Source organism: Dermochelys coriacea, chromosome 3 (assembly GCF_009764565.3).
Source record: "Dermochelys coriacea isolate rDerCor1 chromosome 3, rDerCor1.pri.v4, whole genome shotgun sequence".
Classification (NCBI taxonomy): Eukaryota; Metazoa; Chordata; order Testudines; family Dermochelyidae; genus Dermochelys; species Dermochelys coriacea.
Genome location: NC_050070.1, coordinates 83,188,892 through 83,215,219, shown reverse-complemented (window position 1 = coordinate 83,215,219; position 26,328 = coordinate 83,188,892). Strand labels below are relative to the sequence as shown.

At 42.5% G+C, this 26,328-nt stretch overlaps 1 protein-coding gene across 6 annotated transcripts in view; it reads left to right on the top strand.

Moving 5' to 3' along the window:
* Positions 1 to 26,328, top strand: part of SCML4 (Scm polycomb group protein like 4) — a 111,143-nt gene that overhangs the window by 69,240 nt on the left and 15,575 nt on the right. For all 6 annotated transcript variants that reach the window (XM_038396194.2, XM_043510769.1, XM_043510766.1 and 3 more), the window contains one exon: positions 20,024 to 20,290. In XM_038396194.2, the coding sequence (XP_038252122.2) occupies positions 20,024 to 20,290 (267 nt within the window). The remainder of the gene's footprint in view (positions 1 to 20,023; positions 20,291 to 26,328) is intronic.

Below are 26,328 nucleotides of genomic sequence, written 5' to 3'. Positions count from 1 at the left end.
CCATGAATTTACATAAGACCAGGATTTCACCCAGTATGTCCATAGGCTTGTGCTTAGAGAGAGATTTTATTTTAGAATAAGGAACTTTATACCTCCTGTGGAATTAAAGGTGGGCTTTTCAGTGCTAAGTCAGAAGATAACTCTCATAGATTCCAAGCCCAGAAAGGACCATTGTGATAATCTAGTCTGACCTTCTGTAGAACACAGGCTGTAGAGCTCCCCCAAACTAATCCCTACAGCAGATCTTTTATGAAAACATCCAATCTTGATTAAAAATTGTCAGTGATGGAGAATCCACCATTGCCCTTGGTAAATTGCTCCAATGGTTAGTTACCCCTCACTCAGACCAGGAAAGAAAGATATTCTGTATATAGCTTGTGGCAGTTTGTAAGCAATCCAACACGTTGGGCCAGGTTCCTATTAGTTACCCTACTATAATTCCAAAGTAATGCCATTACCTTAGCAGAACTATTCTGGATTTACATAGTGGTAAACTGAGATCAGAATCAGGCCCCAACTTCTCTCAGTTTTAGATCTACCCAGTGACTATAAATCTAGATTGGATTTGTGATTCTTTAAAAGATTTGGTTTATTATGTGCTGAGCACAGGCAATGCGCTCAGTGCTGTACAAACAGAAAAAAGAAGGTCTCTGCACCTTACAATGTAAAGCAGATATAGACCAAACAAACCATGCATTGAAAGCCAAAACATCAAGCAATGCACTTTTAGTGTTCTCTCTCTCTCTCTCTCTCTCTCTCTCTCTCTCTCTCTCTCACACACACACACACACACACACACACACACAAAAACAAAATGCTTGATGATTTAATGTTGCTAGGTCTTGCAGAGGCTGTGTGTTTTAAGAGAGTGTTATGTTTCACAGCCTACAAAGGGAAAAATTAAATAAAAACATAGGATACTCCTGCTGGAAGGTTGCAATGTAACACTACTTTATTTCTTACAATTCAGAACAGACAAGAAGCCCAAAACAGAGAAATAAAACCTGCTACTCCCTAAACAAAAAGGCACAACTTGCTTTGAGCTGTCTCTTTTCAAACTGACTCTGATCACACCCACTATGCTACAGAGTCCCCTAGGCTGCAAGCTTGACTGAGGAACACCCCAACCCCTCTGTCTTAAAGCAGGTTTCAGAGTAGCAGCCGTGTTAGTCTGTATTCACAAAAAGAAAAGGAGTACTTGTGGCACCTTAGAGACTAACACATTTATTTGAGCATAAGCTTTCGTGAGCTACAGCTCACTTCATCGGGCTGTAGCTCACGAAAGCTTATGCTCAAATAAATTTAATAGTCTCTAAGGTGCCACAAGTACTCCTTTTCTTTTTGTCTTAAAGCAATAGCTTGGAATTCTAGCACAGTCCTCAATACATCACAGATTTGAAAATTTGAAAGATTTGAAAGAGGAGGAATGGCTGATTAGTATCACAGGAGAGAAAGGGCATTACATTTGTAAGCAGCAGCCTTCAGGAAGATGGAAAGACCAGGCTTTGAATCTACAGTTCATCAGAATCCTTTTTCATGGCATAGATTATTTTCCTTTCCTTTTATTAACAAGAATGTTATTGGTTTGGGAGCACGTTCTCCTGTTGATGGTGTACATTTCATGGGAGTTACTTGTCTGCAATTGTGAGGAGAATGCTATAGTGTCCACAGTTATGATCTCCAAGTGACTCATTCATTTGGAAGACCCTAACCCTGCCTTCTTTACACACCATGCTAGTGGGAGTTTGGGATGCACAATCCATGCAGGAGCAGACTTTTCTGGAAAACTGATCCAGCTGTCACCTCACTCTGAAGTCACATATTATGGGGGAAGAGAATTAGGAAACCAAACATTGAAAAGTTGTAGTGTCCTGCTCAGAATAAGGCATTTCCAGCACCCCTAATGTATCTGTGAAGCCTGGACATTTGTATAGTAGTTGAGGGCCTGCACCTGGAGGCTTTGTGTGGAAAGTCTGTTTCTGATGGAAGGCTACCGTTCATCAGATGGGACTATTTTGTACTCTCTGCATCTCCTTTACAATGTCATTGTGTAGCTGCTATTTTGGAATACACTGGCTGCATTAGGTATAGGGTTCAGTCACGGCTTTGCCACAAGGCCAGAGTAAGGGGCAGCATGCTGTTACATTGCTTCAGGAGCAGCCTGGGAGGGGAACCTGTGACTGAGAGAATTATGCTCTCCCTCTGGATCCACTCCCTCTGGAGGGAGAGAGTAAACTGCAAGGTCTATACACCGTACCATGTGCATTCAACAGCACAGCTACTATCTCCCCATTCCATTCCCCCTCCCACCTGCATGGGGTGGGAAAGTAGTGGCTTTACAGAGCCTGCTTCCCTTTGTCTTTACCTGCATTAGCGAAGTTCCTCTTGTCCTTCCCAAAGCCAGCACTGCAAAGTCTCCTCTGATGTCCCATGTGAACCAGTACCTATGGCCAATCTGAGCATAGCTATGAGCACCAAATTCAGACCAGCTGTAAACAGGTGCAACTCCCAGAGATGGCTCTGAGCCCAAATTTAGTGGTGGTATAACTGTGACATCAGACATAGTGGGTGCAGGAAATAAGTGCAAGTAGTAAGGGAATGTAAATGCATCCAGTCAGTGGGTGTGTCAAATAAATGTCATTTACACACCAAAGGGGTGTAGCAGGAAAAGCAACATACAGAGAAGCGTAAGCTACAATGATGAGAGCCGGGTAGGTGGGAAATCAGTGGGAACTGGAGGGCTCAGCTCCTCTGAACATGAGGCCACCTTTACTCGTGTGCCTAAATGTGGATTCAGGAGCCAAAGGTTAGGCATCTAGTTTGGGACGTTTGGCCTGTAATGGTAGAGAATCTCTCATTCTAAATGACTGACAAAACACCTGGACTATAATCTGCCATCACTGAAGGGTTATTTGCAGTGCCATTTTTCACCCTGAACTCGTGTTGGCCTTAGTGCTCAATTGGCAGTCAATGAAGAGTGTCACTTCAGAAGCTGGCTGCACATTCTGACTGCGGAGTAGATCATGAGGCTGTTCTGAGTGAATAGCCCCAAGAGGGGAAAGAATTTCTTTTTCATAAGGTTAACAGAAATAAAATGAGACAGAACTTACACTTATGATTAAATTGAGTGTCAATTACAGGCTGATTCTCCTGTACCTCACCTTCTGAAAATGTCATAACATGTCAAAAGGCAGCATAGAAAATCCCCTGGAAACCACAATTCCAAGCCTCAGTTTGTTCAAAAGTATTTTCCTAACACGACTATCAACATCAGTGAATTTTGCAATGGGAATGCCGTAGTGATCTCATATCACCTTCTGTCATGATCTGTTAGACCAGGGATCGGCAACCTTTGGCACGCGGCCCGTCAGGGAAAACTGCTGGCGGGCCAGGACGGTTTGTTTACCTGCAGCGTCCGCAGGTTTGGCCAATGGCAGCTCCCACTGGCCGCGGTTTGCTGTTCCAGGCCAATGGGGGCTACAGGAAGCGGTGCGGCTGAGGGATGTGCTGGCCGCCACTTCCCGCAGCCCCCATTGGCCTGGAACAGGGAACCCCAGCCAGTGGGAGCTGCAATCGGCCGAACCTGCAGACCCTGCAGGTAAACAAACCATCCTGGCCTGCCAGCGGCTTTCCCTGATGGGACACGTGCCAAAGGTTGCCAGTCCCTGTGTTAGACCATTGGGGGCAGTCATTGCTCTGTCACCGAATGATTTTTCCTTTCATTTTTAAAGTGCAGTTAATGCTTATGAAAGATGCCAGGTGAACAGGACTGGGAAGTGAACGCTTATCGTTAGCTACCAAACTGGCGGGGCAGCAGCAGTGTGAGGTTCCCCACAGTGAGCCATCCAAATTACTTCTTCTGGCTTGGAGGCACCAACTCAAGGGGAGAGAATCTCACGTCCATGCAGTTCTTAGCCTCTCTGCTTAGGCTATCACTAAGTGGGTCTGATTGTGATGCTGGTTTTTGTAATGTGGAGATCTGTCTACTGGGAACTGGACTGAGTCAGCCCTCTCATTTCACGAGGAAGAGACACCAGGTGGTAACAAGTCTCTGTCACTAGCAGCCTGTTTGGATTGGAACAAGTGAACTAGAGGTGAAAGGTTCTATAACCAGTGACTATTCCACTACCTTCATTTTTCATCTGAAGTCACATTAAGTCAGGTGCTTGCCATGCGACACGCGAATCTGACAGAGCATAGCACTATTATACATCAACCTGGCACTATTAGTTTGGAATGGCTAATATCAGCTTCACATCAATCACTTTCAGCCTTTTAGGAGTGAGCAACTTGTAAGAAACATCATCCGCTCCCTACCCCCCACCGCCACCCCACGCCATGCCTACAGTATTTGCACTGCAGATGTGACGAGTGGCAATGTAGCTTTGAATCCGGCGTTATAAGAATGATTGATTATCACATGTAGTTTTGTTTCTGAAATATTTTTCTCTTAGGCATTCAGGATAATGTTTTGGTTTTTAGCCAGCCATCACCAGGGAGGGGGTTTGTTTATTTAGTGTGGCCATGGTTTCTGCCAGCGCCGGTGCTAGCCTAGGGGGGCCCTAAACAGGAATATTTTTGCCTTCCCCCTCCCCCACATACACAACACCTACTAATAATTAATAGGGGGTCCCCTTGAGCTGCTCAGGGCCCTAAGCAATTGCTTAGTCTGCTTATGCCTAGCACTGGCTCTGTTCTGACTGGTGAACTATGAGCCAGATTCTGCCATCCTTATTCACGTTGAATAGGAGCTTACTGTGCTACTGGTCCCATTCATTTCCTGGCACTACTCAGCCTGAGTGCGAGTGGCAGAAGCTATTCCGGCCGTGCTACCCCCTTTGCAAATGCCGTCATTGTAGATCAGGCTCTGTTCTGTGTGGGGTAAGTGGACAATGATGAGCCACTAAAGGGATTATTTTGGCACTTCACAGCATGAGGAATCCATATAGTGCCAGCATGTTATGTCATTGTTATAAGTGAAAAGATGCCTTTCCTATGGAACTGCAATGCAGCCCTATCCCATTCAGCGATATGCTCCAGGAAATACAGTGAAAGCTTGGCGCACACAGGATTTTGGTGAAACCGGGGAATCGACGCATGGTACATGTTGATGTTCTTGTGCTTCCGTTAAGTCGGCATTTTGATTGAATGAGGTGGCACATACTGTACTGTATAAATACCTCTGTGTATATATATCCTTGCTACAGTCAGTTATTATTGGTTTTAGAAACTCATTTACAAGATTATTGTCCAGGATCAGAAAATACATAAAAGCATTTAATGAGAAATTGACTTTACCCACATAAAGCCTATGAAGTGTAGGAGGGACGTTGGGTGTGATGAAGACTATCCTGTCAACCCTTAGCCAGCGAATGGAGCTGAAATGCAGCTGCTACTCCAGTGTATGAACTGGATAAGTAACCAACCCCAGCTACTTCATGCCCCATCTACAAATAGGGTAACCAGATAGCAAATGTGAAAAATCGAGACGGAGTAGGGGGTAATAGGAGCCTATATAAGTAAAAGCCCCAAATATTAGGACTGTCCCTATAAAATCGGGACATCTGGTCAGGCTACCTACAAAGAGCCAATTGACCAGCTACTACTGCCACTTACAGCAATGTGAATCCTCAATCACTCCGTTGCCATCAATAGAATAACTCCAAATTTACATTGGTATAAATAGGAGCAAAGCTTGGCCTGCTGAATTTGTGTACTCCTGTGTCTTATGAACCTTCCTCTGACCAGCTACTAACCCCTCCTTCTGCATCTATGCAGCAGGGTCAGTACATAGACCCTGCTCTGTTATGTGCAATGCAGAGACCAATCCCTCTTCCCACCTCCATAGCTACTTCTGCTGTAGCTCCCCTTGAATTCATCATAATAATACCATGTACTTAGTGCAGAGGGATTATGCAAGGCCCTGTACACCTGGGTGAATTTCACATTGAAGATGAAATTCCCATAATAAAACACCATAGGACATCGTGCAAAGCAGCAATGCTTTTCATGGTTTCTGTTCTCCAGTTTGGAATCTAGATGGGCTTTAATTTAAAACTGCATGTGCCTTTTAGCCTCTGTGCGCCAATGAATGTAACCCATGTGGTGACTTGAGGGCAGTTACACCAGTTACTTGAGGTTACACCAACAGAAGAGAGAGGAGAATCTGCTATTGCGTCTAGTCATATTAATCCACTGACATCATGCAGTAGTCACCTTTCAGCCCTGCCCTTGAGGTATTATTCACTTATGCCCACAGTCAGCTGCCAAATGCTAATGGCTACATAAAGGCCTGGTGGGAATTGTTGATATATTTATTTAAGCATTTATCTTGTACAATGTTTTAAATGTCTGAGAACCCAGAACCATGAGGCCCTATTCATAGCTAGCCCCTGTGCCTATTCTTAGCATTGCTACCCTCATCTTCCCTTCTTCATAACCCATACTGTTTGTTACAACCATTTGTTGCCTCATGAATTAGACTGTGAGGTGCTGGGGCAGAGATCATGTCTTCCTGCGTGTACAAGGCCTAGCACAACGGGGCTGCTCCTTCTTGGGGCACTATCACAGCCATAGTGTGAGCAGTCAGACTGAGTGGATGGAACTCGAGTCAGGGGTCCAGAACCAGAGCTGAGGGTCAGAACCAGAGCCCAGGAACCAAAGCCAAGCATTAGACCGGAACTGGAACCAAAGGCCAGGAACAAGAAACAAGGCAAAGAAGCAGGGTCTGTCACAACAGCTGGCAGGAGATCCACCTAGCTGCACAGACAACTTCCTGGTGTCCCTACCAGGTTTAACTAGTATGCCTGGACCAATCAAGGACCTCAGGACCACTGCCAGTCAGGTCCTTTATGGGTAGCCTGTCCTATAGTTCTTGGGCCCACAAGGCTCACAGCCTGTATATCACTGCACTGCCAGAGTTATCAAGGGGTGGCTTGAATGCAGCAGATGCCAAAGGACTAGCAAATCTAGGTTCTAGCCCTCTCGAGCCTCACAAGTGCTACTGCAATAGTACTACTTCTAATAAGTCCCACAGCCACATTACTCTGTGTTCTGATTCCATTAGGTTTCACATGTGAAGTGAGCATAGGCTTAAGTAAATACTTGAATGAGTGATCTCCAAAGAACTCCCAGGTGTACTGGAGGAAGTTGTGCTGGTGAAACAGAAGGTGTCAATTTCCCCCAAGTCATTCTTGACCCAATACCCCATGCAATGTTAAGCAGTATTGGCTTTCTGGAGATACCATGTTTTGGATGAAGTTCTGACCACATGTGGTCATTAATATTCCAAAGGCACCTTTAATAAAATCTGGAGCGTTAACCCCAGTAGCCACTTTCAAACCTGCCAGCTGTGTTTGGCTTCCTGAAATTCCTCCTCCAATTTCAACTGCATATTTAATTTGTTTACTCTTGTTGTCTTATGTTGTATTGTGCTATCAGACGACTGCTGTGTTCCACCCAAGGGGTGGCTGCATTTAAATGAGGGGCAAGAGACAATTCCTCACTTCACCCAATGGCTGGAGTGGCCGCTGCCGATCTTTCTCCTCCCCAAAGAAGGAATAGGAGGAACTGTGAACAGTGAATCTTCCAGATTTAAAGTCATAGAATCATAGGACTGGAAGGGACCATGAGAGGTCATCTAGTCCAGTCCCCTGCACTCATGGCAGGACTAAGTATTGTCTAGACCATTCCTGACAAGTGTTTAGCTAACCTGCTCTTAAAAATCTCCAAAGATGGAGAATCCACAACCTTCCTAGGCAATTTATTCCAGTGCTTAACCACCCTGACAGTTAGGAAGTTTTTCCTAATGTCCAACCTAAACCACCCTTTAATTTAAGCCCATTTCTTCTTGTCCTATCCTCAGATGTTAAGAAAAACATTTTTTCTCCCTCCTCCTTGTAACAACCTTTTACGTATTTGAAAACTGTTATCATGTCCTCCCTTAGTCTTCTCTTCTCCAGACTAAATAAACCCAATTTTTTCAATCTTCCCCCATAGGTCGTGTTTTCTTTAATCATTTTTGTTGCTCTTCTCTGGACTTTCTCCAATTTGTCCACATCCTTCCTGAAATGTGGTGCCCAGAACTGGACAAAATACTCCAGTTGTGGCCTAATCAGCGCAGAGTAAAATGGAAGAATTACTTCTCATGTCTTGCTTACAACACTCCTGCTAATACATCCCAGAATGATGTTCGCTTTTTTTGCAACAGTGTTACACTGTTGACTCATATATCTAACTTGTGGTCCACTTGTGACCCCACAGATCTATTTCCGTAGCACTCCTTCCTAAGCAGTCATTTCCCATTTTGTATGTGTGCAACTGACTGTTCCTTCCTAAATGGAGTACTTTGCATTTGTTCTTATTGAATTTGCCCTTACACTTTCCCAGTCCTGGCCATGCCAATGCTCTGGAAAAATATTTATGGAGCAGAGATCTATACTGTGCAAGGGATGTTCGCATCCTGTATTGTGCTGCCTACATCAGGCACTAGCAAAATAATACCAGTTCCCCTGCAAAAGGCCTCTCACTTTGCTTTGGATTGCTCCTCTCTTTGTAAACACACTGTGAGCCTTGCACAGAACATGGTATAGCAATCAAAGTGGTTGTCTGGTCCAATGGAAAGGGCACTGGAGTGGGAGTTGGGAGACAGGATTCTATCCCTGGCTCTGCCATTAGCCTGCTGGCTGACTGGGGGCAAGTTTCTTCATGTCTCTGGGCCTCTGTCCTCATCTGTCAAATGAGGATAATGATTCTCACTTTCCTTTGAAAAGCCCTTTGAGTATTGTAGATGAAGAACACCGTATAAGAGCTAAGGAATATTATTGCTATCTAAATTATTATGGAAATCTTGTCCTCAAAGTGACACAGGAGATACTGAATAAACAGAAGCAAAGAAATTTCAAACCCTCAAAGGGCACGAAAAACACAGGGTTTTCTCTTTCCAGTCGTGTGGCTTGTTAAATCTTGTCCTGTCATGCACTAGGAACAGTGCTCATGGTTTTAGCGTATGCTCAAAATAAATGGTTTTTATGGTTATCGGTAACTTCAGCTTGGCTTTAGTGTTTAAGTACCTGCAAAGGCCATTTATTGCCTCATATATTCCTCTACCATGAACATTATCCCTTAAATGCTAAATAAAATATTACGTTCACATTCAAAGGGGGAATGAAGGCAATGTGCAAGCCACCCAACCACAGCCAAATCTAATATAAAACATTTGCTTAATCTTAAAGTTGTTTGGGTTTGTTTTTTGGGGGGGAAAGGGGGGTCAGATTGACCACAGTGCTTGAATTGGGGTGGAGGGGGAAAGTATTTGTATGCTCCGGCTCTTTTCTTTCTTTTCACAACCAGCAGCTCTGAGAAGAGGGGGTATGACATTACCCCCTGCACAACCTCCCTCCCCTTTCAAGAACCGATTGACTGAATTTCAGTGAGGGGGTGTTATGTTACAATGATAAGTCATTTATAACCCTTCATTTTGATGGAATAGAAATTGACCTTTATACAAAGTCTTGCTTTCTGTACATAAAATTTAAAGTGGTGATTTGGTGAAGGAGCAGCGAGAGCTGCAAATTTTGAGTAATTTGTTACTTGTGAACTTGTCTCTCAAAAATGCCAAGGACGGAGAGGAATGCTTGAGGGTGGTACCTGGGGATATAAATAGGAGTAATAGGTGAAGTTAAGTAACAGAAAATTAAAATACAATATCAAGAGAAGTTTCCCTATAGAGTGATCTGTTAGGTTGTTGATAGTCTGCCATTGCAGGCAGTAGAAGTCCTATTGTTTGCAACCTTTAAAACTAAACTGTACAAAACACTAGTAAAGGTATAACGGAATAAATCCATCTTTCGCAGGGAGAGGGTGATCCAGTAGGTTAAATTCATCCTGGTGTAGATCCACTGAACACTATGTAGTTCCACCGAGGAGGAACTTGACCTGGAAGATATTTTTGATCTCTAACATCTATGATTGTATATTTGCTAACTCAGTGATGGATTGAGAAGGCATCCGAAAATTCTGCTATGATGTTATCAGTTTTCAGACATGAATAAATGGCTTCCCTTACTTAACTCAGGAATGACCAACACTTTCAGCTATATTTGAAATTGAAATTCATGTGCATGCCCAGTAATGGAGTTGCTCCCACTTCCTCGGAACTCTGTGTCAAATGATGTGAACAAACCTCCCTCCAACAGTCAACCCAAGAAGAAACATTTCTCATTCTCCTCAGGATTACTGCATCCGTGCTCACTCTGAAAACAAACCATCCCCTATGAATAAGACCCGTCACACGTTGAAGGCTGGAGCTTTGTTGATCTCTCTCCTTCTTAGCAAGTGCCACTAAAAACAACTGAGAGGGAACATGAGTGACTTGCATTATTGAACAAACAGTACTTTCAGAGCAATGGCTTGCAGTGACCTGGTTCCAGTGCAAGACGATTTACAGCAGAATCAAAATGTTGCTGATGTTGAGATTAGGGCAAAGGAGTCAAATATGGAATGGGGCTTTCAAAAGGAATCTAGATAAAGCTGTTTTTGATAACACATAATTCAAAGTGTGTCAACAAAGAATTTGGATGAAATGATTAGAGTAAGTGCCCAGAGTGTGATGGATGAGATAGCATCCACTATGAACAAAAATACGCATGAGACAAGCATTTTAATTCATGTCTTACATGTCCGGACGTGCAGAATGAAGGTAAAATATACCTAGAGTTCTAGTAGGATGTAGAATTTCATGCTTATGGTTATATTTGTTTCAACTTGCTAGGATTTTTAAGAATTTTTTGGAATTTTTTTTCATTCTTTTGAAGCAGTTTGAATGTAAAAATATCAGCAAGTGCTTTATTTTCAAGTGAGTTAAATATGAATCTCCCATTCCTAAAACAGTGTGTAAAATATTTCATGTTGGTTAACGATGTGATACAAAATGCCCGTATTGCAAGAAGTCAGATCAACAGATGTGCTTAAAAATCCCACAGGCAGCAGTCCACCATTATCAAAAATATCATTTACCCAACTGACATTTACATTAGTCAGTAACTTAAAAAATTATTCATGGCCAACAGGGGAAGAAGGTCCTCTCAAACTTTTACCTCATGCCAGTTTGTGCCATGCTATATAGGGTTATTAATGTGTTGTGTGCAGTGTGATCGTGAACTTAGTGATACTGTGGAGAAAGGCTATGAAATTAAATTAAATTAAATGCACTTAGTGATACTATGGAGAAAGGCTATGAAATTAAATTTTCCATTGTTCATGTACAGGAAGCCCACGTGTGCCCACAAGTGTAATACCAACAGACTCCGGTCATCAGCAGGCAGGATCAAACCTGGGGCTTCCGGTGTTTAGTGCATGAGCCTCTACTGCATGAGCTAAAAGCTGTTAAGCAGACTCATTAATCTCTCTCTCTTTAAATGATCTCGGTGCCACTAGATGGGACAGAACATCACACCCAGGAGGTGTGTGGGTTACACATGCATTATGTGAATTTGATGCATGTGAAAGGAAAAGATTAATAGAACTGACTAGAGTGAAGTACAGTGCATAATGGCACTGTGCAAACTCCTCCTCACAGCTATACCTATGTAACTCGGCCCTCAGGTGAAACACTTCTGCTATTCTATTTTTGAACCTTTTCTGATCAGAGACTAGTCAGGTGCACTGAATGTTGTGGTTTGGTGATAAGGACCAAGAACATGGGGGCATTCAATGGAATTGAAAGGTAGAAAATATAATACCGGAAAGAGGAAATACTTTTTCACTCATCATGTTATTAGACTGCAGAACTCATTGCCACAGGACACTGTTGAGGCCAAGATTTTTTGGGGGTAGGGGGGAAAGGAATTGAACATTTATCTGGACAAAGAATATCAAGAATTATAATAGTGAATGCTTTAAAAAAAATTTTGGGTAGAAAATAAAAACTCATGATTCAGGATTTAAACCTATGTCTAACTATTAGAATCATAGAATATCAGGGTTGGAAGGGACCTCAGGAGATCATCTAGTCAAATCCCCTGCTCAAAGCAGGACCAATCCCCAACTAAATCATCCCAGCCAGGGCTTTGTCAAGCCTGACCTTAAAAACCTCTAAGGAAGGAGATTCCACCACCGCCCTAGGTAACACATTCCAGTGCTTCACCACCCTCCTAGTGAAAAAGTTTTTCCTAATATCCAACCTAAACGTCTCCCACTGCAACTTGAGACCATTACTACTTGTTCTGTCATCTGCCACCACTGAGAACAGACTAGATCCATCCTCTTTGGAACCCCTTTCAGATAGTTGAAGGCTGCTATCAAATCCCCCCTCACTCTTCTGTAGACTAAATAATCCCAGTTCCCTCAGCCTCTCCTCATAAATCATGTGCTCCAGCCCCCTAATCATTTTTGTTGCCCTTCGCTGGACTCTTTCCAATTAGGTATTAGGATGAGACTTTCATAGGGGTAAGATTATCCCACATCTTCCTATTGTGGGGTTCTTGAACCTTTCTCAGACATTTGAAGACATTTCTCAGACTATTGAAGACAGGATACTAGACTAGATGACCCTTGGGTCTGATCATTTGGCCGCTCCTATGTTCCTAAGAGCAGATTTCCATTAAGGCAGAATTTGAACTTGCATCTCTACAGGTGGAAGGTGGAGGAATTGCCCAAAAAATGTGTAAAGTTGAAAGGTCATTTTCATTGTCCAGGTTCCCAAAAGGAATGATATTTGTTTATGCAAAATTCTTCATGAATAACATGTTTACAGTTTTTCCTCCCCCCACTGTTTTGCCCTTTTTATAATCTCCATCCCCTGCTTTTTCAATTCTTTTCTGTTTCCATTTGCCTCTTACAAAAGACAGGGGGAAAGGGGAAGGAAAACCAAAAAAGAAAACATTGCTACATTTCCATTTACCAGTTACAGCAAAATAAACAGATCATTTTTTTAAGAAGCCATTTTTCCACAAAGTTTTCAACCAGCTGTAGTTCAAGGTGAGTGCTTTAACCCACGCTGTTACCCAGACTCTGGGTAATATACATTTATTAGTAGCCATTATTTTATAGCACCCAAAAGTTTACTACGTGCTTATATGGATGTCATAGAAACACAGAGCCTGCCTCAATTAGACTAAACACAGGAGAAATCACTCTTTAACAGTTCGTCTCTACAGCAGTGCCATGATTTCAATATGCATAATAAATATAGGCACAAATGGATGGGGTTTAATTATATTTCCCTGGTCCTGCCTATGGTTTGATTGTTTTAAAATGAGTCTGATCACATATTCCTGTTGATGATGCAACAATTGCCATCCCATCATTAGAAAAATTCACATGTGGCTGTGATCATGCGAAATGCTGTCATCATGTGCCACATTCTTGCTGCTCACTGGCTGTTTGTGGTTGCCTCAGTGATGCTTTGACTCCTTAGGGAAGCATCTCTGTGTCACTCTCTTCCGGTAGTAGTGAGTTGCTTAGCTCTGCTGCCATAAAGCAGATGTGGCTCCTTTAAAGGTTTTATTGCCTGACTAAGCTAAGACAGCCACGGCATGGTGTGGAAAAGGTACTGTAATGTTAAATTGCTTCTTTTGATCTGGCTTGTGTTGGATTGTTGAGGGATATTGGAGTAACTTGTGAGCGGATGCTTTGTTTATAACCAGAGTCACAGATGGTGCTGCTGCCCGCAAGACTAGCACTTTACTGTAAAGAGCACTTCTACATATAGCTACTGAAGATAAGGGCATGACAGTTATTTCTTGCCAAGTAGTGCCTAGTGTATATATGTGTGTAATACTATGGTGCTGAGACTCTGGAAATGCCTCTGAGTAGGTGACATCATATTTTCATGGAGTTGTATGTCTGGAGTGGGGATGGAGCTAAAAGGAATGGGTGGTGTTGTCATCATGATGTAAATCAGATAATTCAGAGCTGAAAACCCCCAATTCATTATCATCCTCAGCTAATCGTATCAAATATTAAACTATTGTGGAGACAAGGTATAAAGAAGTATTTTGACTAGACAGAAATGTGTGAGACTGTGTTTGATAGACACAGAAAATGTTTTCTGATCCTTTTGGAGTCCAGGTTAAAATGATGGTTGTCAGCTCACAGCCTGACACAGCCTCATGCCTGGTTGGTAAATATTAGTTAAATCTTCCTCTGTCTCTTTTTTCAACAGGTTAGATTAGAATGAAATGATGGTATATAAAAGTGGACCGTATGGCACCTCTTTATTTGATCTTTTTGTACTCCCCTATTCTCTTTTTTTGCATCTAAAGTTTGAGAGGCAGTGTCTTCATTCCTTGTTAATTGGAACTCATCAGATGAAAATGCAACATGTTTTCACAATGATGCCCTATGTTGTACAGAAAGCTTCCAGTTAGTTAATACAGATGTCACTGTTTCCACAACCATTCCATCTCCCCAATGCATGAGCACAATGTGGGAGTTTCCTGGGGGAACAGTGCTTAAAGATCCAGCATAGTGGATCTCCTCTCTCTTGCCAAGCCTTATAACTCTAATGTGAGAAAGAAACAAGCAGTGGCTATTGTGGGAAAGCTGAATAGATTAGGTTCCGTTTTGGCTAGGCAGCACCTCTTACTATTTCAATTTAAAAAAAAAAACAGAGAGAGGGAGAGAGAGAGAGAGAGAGAGAGAATGTATTCCCAGCAATGAACAGAGCATTTAGCTAGCTAGACACTCTATCCACATTAAACACAGGAATCAGGAATTTTCTGGGTCAAATCTTGAGTCTCTTTAGTTTCCTTCTGAAAGTTAGTGAGGAAACTTTGGCTCTGCAAACAGGATGGCAGGGTTTGTTCCAAGTTTTGTTGCTTCTTCTCTGGACTTTATTCATGAATACTAAGGACCAAATTCAGCCTTGGCGTAAGCAGGGGCAACTCAGTTGACTTCATTGATGTTACACTCACTTAGGCTGAATTACATTGAAAGTGCTTTCCTAATGTATTGAAATATCAAATACCAGGCTTCCACCAGTGTAATATGTGACCTTGGCAATGGACAGTCCACCCAGAGGGAACTGTGGCAGTGCACAGTAACCACAACCCCTGCTCGAATAGGAGGCCTGTAAGCAGCTAGCCTAGCCCAGAAGTGGGTGATGCTGGCTGGGGAAGGGGTGTCACCAGGAATCTGATTCAACAAATCCCCTACATTGCCTCCAGCCCTTTCGTAGAATCCCAACTGCAAGTTAAAGCTTCTGTCCCCAGCCAATCAAGCTGGGGAGGGTGGTGATGTAGACACCCCTTGCCATTCAACAGGATGAATCCCTTTCTGCTATAGGGGTTGAATCAAGCCCAGAGAGTATAAAATACAAAGGAATTAAGCTGCTTAGGGAGCCTTTGAAAGAGACCTTGAGACTCTGGTTGGCTCCTCTCAAAATGTCTGGCAATGAGAAAAGCCCAATAGATTAACCAAAGTCATGGCTAGGAAAGGAGTGGCAAGACTGAGGAAGACATGATATCATGCGGCTTAAAATAGTGAGTTCACATCTGGTCAACCCATTATAAGAAAAAATATTGTAGCACTTTAAAAGGTACAGGAAAGGGCCATAGGGTTGAGCCCACGACTAAATGATATGAGCAATGGGAGACAGGCTAAAAAGAGTGAGAGAAAGAAATCTATATTAGCTAGAAAAAATGTTAATGGGGAATTTAATGGGAGGAAATAAAATGACAAACCAGTATAGACGGTGGAACAAGAGGTTATGACGAGACAGTAAAGAAAATCAGTGTCAGAACAGAAGTTACAGAACAGTTTTCCACACGGAGATAAAAACAAACAAACACCAGACCCTGACAGTTGTTGTCCTGGGAAGCTACCAGTGTGTTGAAGAGGAAGTCTCTTGTTTAGGGAACTAGTATCTATGTCTCCAATTAGCCTCTATGGGGATTTTCTCTAATTATCCTCTGTCCTATGTGCACATGCGATACAGCATAAAACGTACCAGACTGAAGGCCCTGGAGCTCTTTGGCAGGCAGGAACTTATTGTGTAGCCTATAACACTGACAGGGGTAGGGGGCTTCCTTTTGAGATGTTGTCTTGGGAATTTTTAGCAGGTGTTCCTATATGGGGCGAGGCAATTTGTAGCTGAATAACTGGCGTTGTGGCAACAGAGAGGCAGCTCGAGATATACTAGTCTAGACACAACTCATTACATCTAGTGCAAGGTAGTTGTCAGATTTGCTTGCTGTGGTCTCTTTGCTGAAGGATGTCTTTTGCACAATGTCTGCAGCATATAATCCAGAGCTACAGTTGTGTTTTGTTGACCTGAGTGGAGGGCTTTCTGAGCTGTGCTACGGGGATAGGGATTCATTATTATTAATAATAGTTTAAAAATGGTACCAGGCAATCAATGTAGGTAGCATGTTTGAAATATATGCCCAGATCCTTCAAACTGATCCATGCAGATGGACCCCCTGACACTGCACAGAGCCCTGCTGATGTCAGTGGGGATCTGCCTGTGTGACACAGTTGTCTGCCTGCATGGATCAGGACATTAGATTAAGATACTGTTGTGATGCGTGACATATAAATGTACACACAGGGAAGTAAATAGATCCCTTCCCCCTTATAGGAATTTATAATCTAAGGCCTCAATCCTGCAAACAAGCTCAAGATGAATTTACACATGTGAGTCATCCCAGCATGGAAATATTTCTAGGAGTGAGTTTAAGCATGTACATTTTCAGGATCCGGGCCTGAAATAGACAAGACAAAGAAAGGCACAAAAGTTCAGGAAAGGGAGGGTGCAGAGAGATTTAAGGGTGAGAAGAATAAAATAGGAAAGCTTCTTGGAGGAAATGTGGTTTAAGGGGATTTGCAGGAGGAGAGAAAGGGCACTTGGCAGGAAAGAAGAGGGAGATTGTTCCAAGCATAGGAAGGCAGCATTAAAGACAGTACAAAGTCGAGATGAGGGAAAGAGATGAAGGAAGCAGTAAGAAGAGGTTATAAAGGGGAGCCTAGGGAGGGAGACGGGGGAAGAGGAAATAAGGCCAGGAATTTATAGATATAGATAGTTATGAAGGACTTGAATTTTAGGACAAACCAATGTGGTAAGAGAGAAAAGCTGTGGAAGGATTTAAGGAGGGAGGTGATGTGGATGGAGTAGTAGGAGAAAAAGATGACTTAAGGGGGTTTTGAACAGTCTGCAATGGGCAGAAGCAGCAGGCTGCAGAGGATAACGTTTGAGTAATAAGGAGAGGGGGAGCAAGGTGTGGACAAGGGGCAGGAGGGAAGAAAGTGCAGTTTTTGATTAAACTAAAAAAAGAAGAAGTAGGAAACTGATCTGCCTGGAGGGAGAAGGGCTGTCCATCCTGTATGTTCTCTGTTCATGCTTTGCTTGTTAAGTGTGTAGTTTAATGAGAGCGTTCAGCTGAACCTGAATGGAATTTCGTGGGGGAAAAGAAAAGGTCCTTGTCTATTCTAAGGGCTTTCTCTCTGACGCATTTAAAGGCTTGCTCCAAACCAAGGAGGTGGTAGCACTTCCTGAATAAAAGTTCTAAAAATCTTATATAATAGAAAGTGTTAGGCAACCTACGTTTAAGGGGTTGCTACCAGCCCCCCCTATATACACTGTACTCACAATACCATCCATCCTATGTACTCCCTCCACTGTCCTTCCCAAACCAAACCCCTACTACTCCTTCCCCTCCAACCTCTCCCTGTCGCAGTCTTGTCTCTTCCCCACGTCTGGCTCCATGTCCCAGTCCTATTCTCCACTCCTCAGGCTTCTTATCCCAGTTTCTTTGCCCAGCAAGTCCTAATCTTTCCCCTTCAGGTTCCCAGTCCAAGTCTCAGTCGCCCCCCACTCTCCGTCTCCTTGCCAGCCAAGTCCCAGTACCCCTTCCTGGCTCCTTCTCGGATCTGTCTCTCCACAGCTTTCCACAGCTTTCAGTCATCCTCCCCCACCCTTGTTTCTCCCAGTCCCAGTTTTCCTCCGTGGTCTTCTCATCTAATCTCAGTCTCTGTTCCCCGCTACTTCCTCCATGGCTCCTTGTCCCAGTCCCTTAGCCCAGCTGGTCCCAGTACTACTCCTGCTCCCTGGTTCCTCATCAGATCTGCCTTGCCTCTCTCCCCATGCTAGTTCCCTGTCTTATTGTGCAATCAGTAACAGTTTCCCAGTTTTCCCCTTCCCTCATCTGACCTCAGTGTCCCCCCTTATAGGACCTGCCAACTGGCTTTCAGTCCTTCCCCATTTCCCTCCCTACCTCTCAGTTCCACACTTCCCTTCACTTGCTCCATGTCTCAGTTTCCTTGCCCAACCTGTCCCATTTCCTCCCTGGCCCTCCAGTTCCCAGTCCCAGCTTCACTCTCCCCAGTGCCAGTCCCAGCAAGCTCCTTATTGCAATCTCCTCCTCTCTTCCCATCTGGCTCTTGTGCCTTCCTCCTCTTTGGTGCCTGGGCCTAGCAAGGGGGTCACTGAGAGAGACGGGTTCCCTTCTCTCATTTCCAGTGCTTGGGCCCATCCTGTGGATGGACCATACTCAATCACTCCATGGGGATGGCACACTCACGGTCTGGTCATACATATGAGCTGCAAGCAGCTGGAGCATGCTCAGTATGCATGAAATCTTTGGTGATTTTAGCTACAAATCTCTAAGTCTCTACTGAGTGTGTGTGCACTGTGATTTTTTTCAAACGCTTTCTAATTTAGCCAATGCAGGGAGATTTTCATAGGAACAGCAAAAGGCACATCCCTAATATGAAGTTCACTCCCTTGACAAATTTCAAGTCCATGCTCCAAAGCATGGGAAACACAGATAAAAGTTTGCCAGAATGTTTTCAATATTGAAATACAATGTATTTTTCTCTAGCTTTGTTCTTGGAAGTAGCTGTACTGGTTTGACTGAAACTTTCCAAGCTATTTCAGTCTGAGGCAGACACATGGCATGGAAAATTTCAACCCAAACAGTTAAACTTTGGCAATGTTATAAGTAACTGAAAACAGGGCCTTATAATGGAAATTGTCAGGCAATCTTTATAATAGATGGTGGTATCAGTCTTGCCTATCGTATATGCAAAGTGCCACGCACACCTGTAGGACTATATAGATAATAATATAAACTGATGGCTACATGGTAATAGGAAAGGACATTCTGTTTGGGTTTGGATAGTTATTATTTCAGAAAGCAACCACTGTTGTGTTGCCTGTATTCATGTTTGCACCTGAAATGTATTTGGAAAGCTCAATTATCTCTTTCTGTTGGTAATCAAACTTGGGAGTGCTCATGAATTATCTAGTTTTTCTTTCCCTTGGGCAATATCAGGCCTGATGTCTGTCTGAAGCCGATTATATTTCCTGATTAATGTTTGTAGTTGCAGCCAGAACATTTTGGTTTATTATCTTTATTCTTTCTCATTGGCTGTTTTTACCCAATAAATTGCATGCCCCATTGTCCTCCTTTTCCTTCTGACCTTCATGCTTTAAGTGCAAGGGAATAAGAGAATGATGGATGCGTAATCCACATACTCTGTTGTTCATGTAGCACCATTAGGCAAATGAGACCTGTGCCTCATCCCGTCAGGACCATGCTTCCCCCACCCTCCTTTCAGATTTAACAGTAAATGCCCCCTGATTCTGAAGAAATAATTACTCCAAAACAAAACTAACACAGCTGAATCAGACTGAGCCACACTCAACCCTGCTGTAACTCCAATGACTTAGGTGGAGTTACACCTGTTGTTATTATTTAGTGCCAGAGATATGAATTTATCTTATTACCCATTGTCACTTCTTAAAACCCAGAAGATGCATTCAGTTGTCTGTACAGCTGTTGCAGTAGCAATTACTTTTGAAGTTCCCAACAGCATAACTGTTACTCTGGCCATGCTGCAGTTCAGCACAGGCATCCCATTGAGGGCTCTGGCCGGAGGATTCCAGTTGGCTATGTGTGATATTGCAAAGAGAGTTAAACTAATTGTACAAAACAACTTTTTAAACAAGATGTTCAATGGCTGAATAGAAATGATCTACATTTCATTGATCTATATTTCTCTTCACTGGCTTTCCGCCAAGCAGAAACTATCATACCTGAAGATTACCTGGTTGACCCTATGAACATGAAGCGCTACAGTGTTGATCCTTCTGATTCTGCCTTTAATTGCATGAGTTCCCTGTATACCATGAGACAAAGCTCTGGAGACGGACGTCTTGCTGGAGGCTCCCCTTCCTCTTGCAGCCATCGTTCCGGTCCGATGTCCTCCGGGGGACCATCATCTACTGGTTTGAGGCATCAGACATCCAGCCCAACTAGAAATGGGACCTATCTTGAAGGAAACAGAAGTGGTAACATAATATATCTATATGATTCCATCTTGATATTAACCATGTGTGTTATTTTGTTCTCCTGTGGCTCCATCGCACAGTCCTTACTCACCGCAAACTCCCTTTGATGTTAGGTGTATTTCATGTAAGAGCTACAGAATAATAACTCCAGTGGTCAAATCATAAACACTGTGAGTTAGAGGAAGCAATAGCAAACTATGGAGAAGGAGAAATAAATGATGAAAATGTTGTCCAGTAGAAAACATGAATGTTTTCTGGTACTCTTACTATTCAATTTAAATCTGTTATGTGTAATGCATATGACAGAACTGGAGTAATTGGCTTTATGGCTATAAATATTTATCTGAATATCAAATTATTCATTCCCCAAATTTTACACAGTTCAAATATATTTAGGTACTTATTATTTATATAGCTCCATAAGTGTACATGGTGCTGTGCAATGCAGATCAGCCAGCTGGCAAAATAAAGGCATGATTCTTATAATTAATTATCTCAACAAAAGGGATTATTTCCTAGCTGTACTTCATAGCCCACTATCACTCTTCACCTACAAATTATGTCAAATTTCATCACAAAAAGTTTGTTGAGAAACATGTAATCTTTATAAACTCAGGCTGCTTACTGCTCATTGCTCCATTATCCTTTAAGGGCTTGCTTCTGCTCCCATTAAAGTTAATAAGAGTTTTTCTACTGAATTCAATAGATGTTGGTTGGGACCTATGTATTTTTCCCGTTCTAATTTTTTGTTCCAGTATTTTACATGGGCTTAATCTTATATAGCCTGATCCTTGGCCCATTAACACTGCTTTGTACTACTCTGGTTATACAAAAGAGCCTTTAAAACAGTTCAGATGGCAATTGGAGTATTCTCTCAGTGAAGAATTCTCTGACTGCATAGGGCCAAGGTCGGGGTATGGATGGGTTAAAGAGGCAGCCAGCCAGGGGTAAAGCAGAGGAGCCCTGTGGGACGAGGTAGAGACCTATCCAGCAGCCAGATGGCCACAGAATCAAGGGAGAATAGAGGAAGGGGTCACAAAAATGGTTTACTGCTACCTTTCAGTACATCCCTTCTGAGCTGTGCTGATTGCAGTGTAGGATCTCAGTCATGGTGCAGTAATTACTAGAATTGTTCTTCTTTCCTTTTTTTGGAAATCAGAATTAATTTACTTTTTCCCAGCCTTTTAGTATCCATGATTTTTCAAAAATAATTGTCAATGTTTCATTGTTAACTAATTCTCTTACTCTAGAATCCATATCTTTGTTCACTTTTTTCAAGTATTCCATGAGCTTCTCTTTATCATTAGAGTGATTTTAACAGTGTCTTCCTTCCTTTCTAATTATTCAAACTCCATTTATATATTTTTCATCTAAAAGACAGATTTAACAAAGGAATTTAGTGTCTCAGCTATTTTAAGTCATTAATTTCTTTCCCTTCCTCCTTTATTAATGGGAGGCTGCCTTCTGTCATTCTAGTATTTCTTTTCCCCTTGATATATTTGCAGAAGCCTTTCTTGTTTCTCTTCAAACCCCCACCCTTGTCTAGCATTAACTTATGACAGCAAAAAAAGCATATTTCCCTTGTGTCATAAATATAAAGGGAAGGGTAACCATTTTTCTGTATACAGTGCTATAAAATCCCTCCTGGCCAAAGGCAAAACCCTTTCACCTGTAAAGGGTTAAGAAGCTCAGGTAACCTTGCTGGCACCTGACTCAAATGACCAATGAGAGGACAAGATCTGGAGTGGGGGGAACAAAGGGTTTGTCTGTCTGTGTGATGCTTTTGCCAGGAACAGATCAGGAAGGCAGAATCTTCCTTTCTTCAGATCAGGAAGGCAGATCAGAACTTCTGTTAAGTTAGTAAGTAATCTAGCTAGAAATGCATGAGATTTCCTTTTGTTTAATGGCTGGTAAAATAAGCTGTGCTGGATGGAATGTATATTCCTGTTTTTGTGTCTTTTTGTAACTTAAGCTTTTGCCTAGAGGGATTCTCTATGTTTTGAATCTGATTACCCAGTAAGGTATTTACCATCCTGATTTTACAGAGGTGATTCTTTTACCTTTTCTTTAATTAAAATTCTTCTTTTAAGAACCTGATTGATTTTTCATTGTTCTTACGATCCAAGGGTTTGGGTCTGTGTTCACCTGTACAAATTGGTGAGGATTCTTATCAAGCCTTCCCCAGGAAAGGGGGTGTAGAGCTTGGGAGGAAATTTTGAGGGAAGACATCTCCAAGTGGGATCTTTCCCTGTTCTTTGTTTAAAACGCTTAGTGGTGGTAGCATATGGTTCAAGGACAAGGCAAAGTTTGTACCTTGGGAAAGTTTTTAACCTAAGCTAGTAAGAATAAGCTTAGGGGGCCTTGCATGCAGGTCCCCACATCTGTACCCTAGAGTTCAGAGTGGGGAAGGAACTGTGACACCTTGCAAGCCTTAACTGGCTATGAGCTTTGCTGTGTGGTTGCCTTCCCAATTACAGTTTTCAGTAAAATATTATATTAACATCAGATCTTTGAATAATCCTTCATGAATCCACACTGATCTTTAACGTATTTCCTGCATTCTGCACACTGAATTGCATTGAACAGTAGGCCATTCCTCTTAACTGTAGTGTCTTTTTGGATTTAACAGTCACCTTTCAAAAAGGCGCTGTGACAGACTGACAACCTTCTGTAATATCCCGAACAAACCTTATGGAATTAAGATAAACTTTATTGAATTAAGTGAACTCTTATTGAATGAAGGTTAATACCTTAGGGGTACATTGTATTAAAAGTGCAATTGTGTATGTGGTGTTGTGGCTTTGTATGTATCTTCTCTAGTAGGGAGAGGAGCTGCTACTGTATTTGCTCTGTTATCAAACCTTGGAAGCCCCCTCATCCCCCAGAGAGGTATGCATGCACTACACATCATGCAGTCTCTTTTATTGTTTTTCATGTTTTCTCTGTAGTGCTTTCCTCTTCAGAATATAATAGGTTTGCATAGATAGAACTGTGTGGTACTTATAACTGTAGCAATCACCCCGGTTAACCATCCCTGAAGAGAAAGCAAGCAGGTGTCCTCGGGCAGCCTCTCCCTGTTGGGAATAACATAGTGAAGGCAAGGAGCTGTGCAGCCTGGAAATACCCTGGTCAGAAGGGAGAGAGATGTGGGTTTCCACCCAGAAAGACAATGGCAGGGGAGTTGGAAGTCTGATACCAGGTGCCATTGCTGGACCAATGACGGGAAATACAGCTGCAGTTGCCCTGAACTGTGTCAGGTGCTTTTTCAAATGTCCTTGTATTTTACCTCCACATCTCTTTAAGCCTTGACCCTGGTCTTCTCATAGCCTATGTCTACACTGCAACTGGCCTGCAATTGAAGGTGTGGTTGCAGCTTAGGTAGGTACACCCACACTAGCTTTAATCTGGTTAGCAGCCCTGACTTCAGCACAGGCTAGCAACATGAATATGTACCCAGGATTCACACCTTGCTGAAGCCCATGCCCCTCTTCATTGTTATTTTAGCTGTGCTAGCTAAATGAAAGCGAGTACGGGTATGCCTAACGGGGCTTCCTGTTCAGTGGCAGTGTAGACATAGACCCAAACGCTATCATGTTCTGCAATATTGTTTCAAAAACGACTGTGTCACTGTCGCATTCTGGTCAATCAGAATCCACTCGAGTACCCATTTAAGTGAACCTCTCCATTGACTTCAATTGGTGTCAGAATGTTTTTTTTCTGTAGTATCTTCGCCATTCGGAGACTCTCTTCTCAAACGCCTAAAGTTCTCTTGTGCCCAGCCCAAGTTTGTGCACCTAAAGTGTCTTTCCAGCATCCCATCTGTTCCCATTGGGTTCTATCTAGCTGCTTTTTGTCCAGGATCTGGACAACACCAGTGACTGCCCAGGAAGCAGTTTATTACAATTTTCACAAAACCGATTGCCTTTGAAACCTGCCTAGACTTAGAGTCAGCTTTTCTGTAGCAGGTTAGGAAACAAAGCGGGGGACGGGAAAGGAGAAATGTTTTAAAAGGTAGCTTGGGCCCAGGCACTAGAGCCATTTGGCTGTTTTTGAGGTGAGTTGGCAGAACTTCAGGCTGCCACACAAAACACAAAGAGAAAATGAGTCTCTGCCAAAACCATTTAATACTTTTTCATGTGACTCATGCACACGAGACCAGCAAGACCTGGCCAGCCAGGTGTTCTAGCCAAAAAAGGAAAGGATGAGAGTTCCATGTCACTGATATTTGTGCGTGAAGCTGAAAATTGGCAGATTAATCCGCAACATGACATTGATATGCTAGGTATTGTCTACACACACAAGAAGACAAAGACCTTGCCCCAACAGCTTACAGTCTACAACAATATCAATATTGGTTTCCACACACACACCTCAGATACTCTAATATGCTGGACTATTGCAATGAACTGGCTGGTGTGCATATGTACCAATGCCACCTATTTAATCAGAACTGCTCAGCTGTGTGTCAGAGGCTCTGTACTGTTAGCTGAGATTCTCCTTTAGTCAAGGTTAGAAGCTGGTGCTTTTTGGAGTGGAGATGTGAATTCTACTACACGGTGTCACTGTGAAGTTGTGAGTGGCCTATGTGCTGCACAGTGATACCCGCAAAATCACAGATGTTCATGGTTTTATTACAATATAGCACACAGATTTAGGGAAACAGTTACGTTCCCATTCACCATTTGGTTTCATTTTTCCTCTAGATATTTGTGATCGCATCAGTTCTGAAGGATTTCTCCACAATAACGCTGAAGTTCTTACCATAGTTTTTACAAAGTATTGTGCATGTTTTCTTAAACTTTGTGTATGTCTTCACACTGATCATATGTTTCAGCTAACCTCCTGCATTCACCTTCAGTGGTATTGCTAGACTTTGTTAATAACAGATTTTTGTGAACTGGTTTCAGTGCAGCAGGAGTGTAGTTTATTTATTGCCTTCACAACATGCTCAGCTGCAAAGGTTTTAGAAATCTGCAATCTCACTAGGATGCTTCTTTGTGTTTTTCTTCTCCCTAGAACTAGTTTACATGTTGCTCAATCATAAGCAAACAGAGATGAGCAACTGGAATCTGCACTTATCCATCTCTGTTTGCATACTAACAAGGCAGTGACAAGAAGGGCTCATTAAACTGAGGTGGCATTAAAAGGGGAACAAATTTAGAAGGACTTTTTTTTTTTTGAAGCCTCAAGCCAAATCTTCTTTATTCACTGATATTTTTTTAAAAGATCATGCATTATTTACTGTAAAGGACACTTTTAAAAAACCCACATAATTCAGGCTATAAAATATATACTTATGCATAGCAGAACCCATTTTTAAAGTGCAATGCATAGGTTTTCACCTCAAAGTTCCCATGAGGTAGTCAGGTGAACGGGAGGCTGGTGGCCAATTCCCCACAATTACACTAAAACCATCTCCAGATTATGACTTTAAAGAGGTGCCTCCACATTGCCACCTGCTGTGGCTTCTGCCTCATTTTAGGTCATTGTATACAGACAATCTGATAGGGATGTGGAATTATTCTACTGTAACCCACATAGTCTTGGAAATCCTCCTGCTTTCTCGAGCTTTAAGAGTTTGGAGAAAACTGCCAGTTTCCCTTTTCACCAGGCTTTCTAATGTCAGTAGTTCTCTCTCTCTCTGACACTCTTCCAGATTCTCTAAATCAACGTCTTCAAATACTGACTGCATGCCACTCACATGCTCTTTAACAAGCTTGGGCTGCTCTTGTATTTAAGGAGCACACTATTTATCTTCTCTTCTTTTGCTATTTTTATCTCAGTTTCTGCATTATGTTTCTTTACTATGTTTTGACACCAGTTTAGTTGTTGGACTTTACACCACTTCATCATTCTCTTCGGGGTGGTTCCAGGCCTGGGAGGAAGGCCTAAAGACTAGAGTCAAAGAAAAGGACAAATGGGGCAGAGAGCCCTTGAGCTTGGTCGACCCAATGTGTTGCCTATGGGCCTGATCCAAAGCTCACTGAAGTCAGCAGGAGTCTTTCCATTGACTTCAGTAGGAGTTAGATATTGTCCAT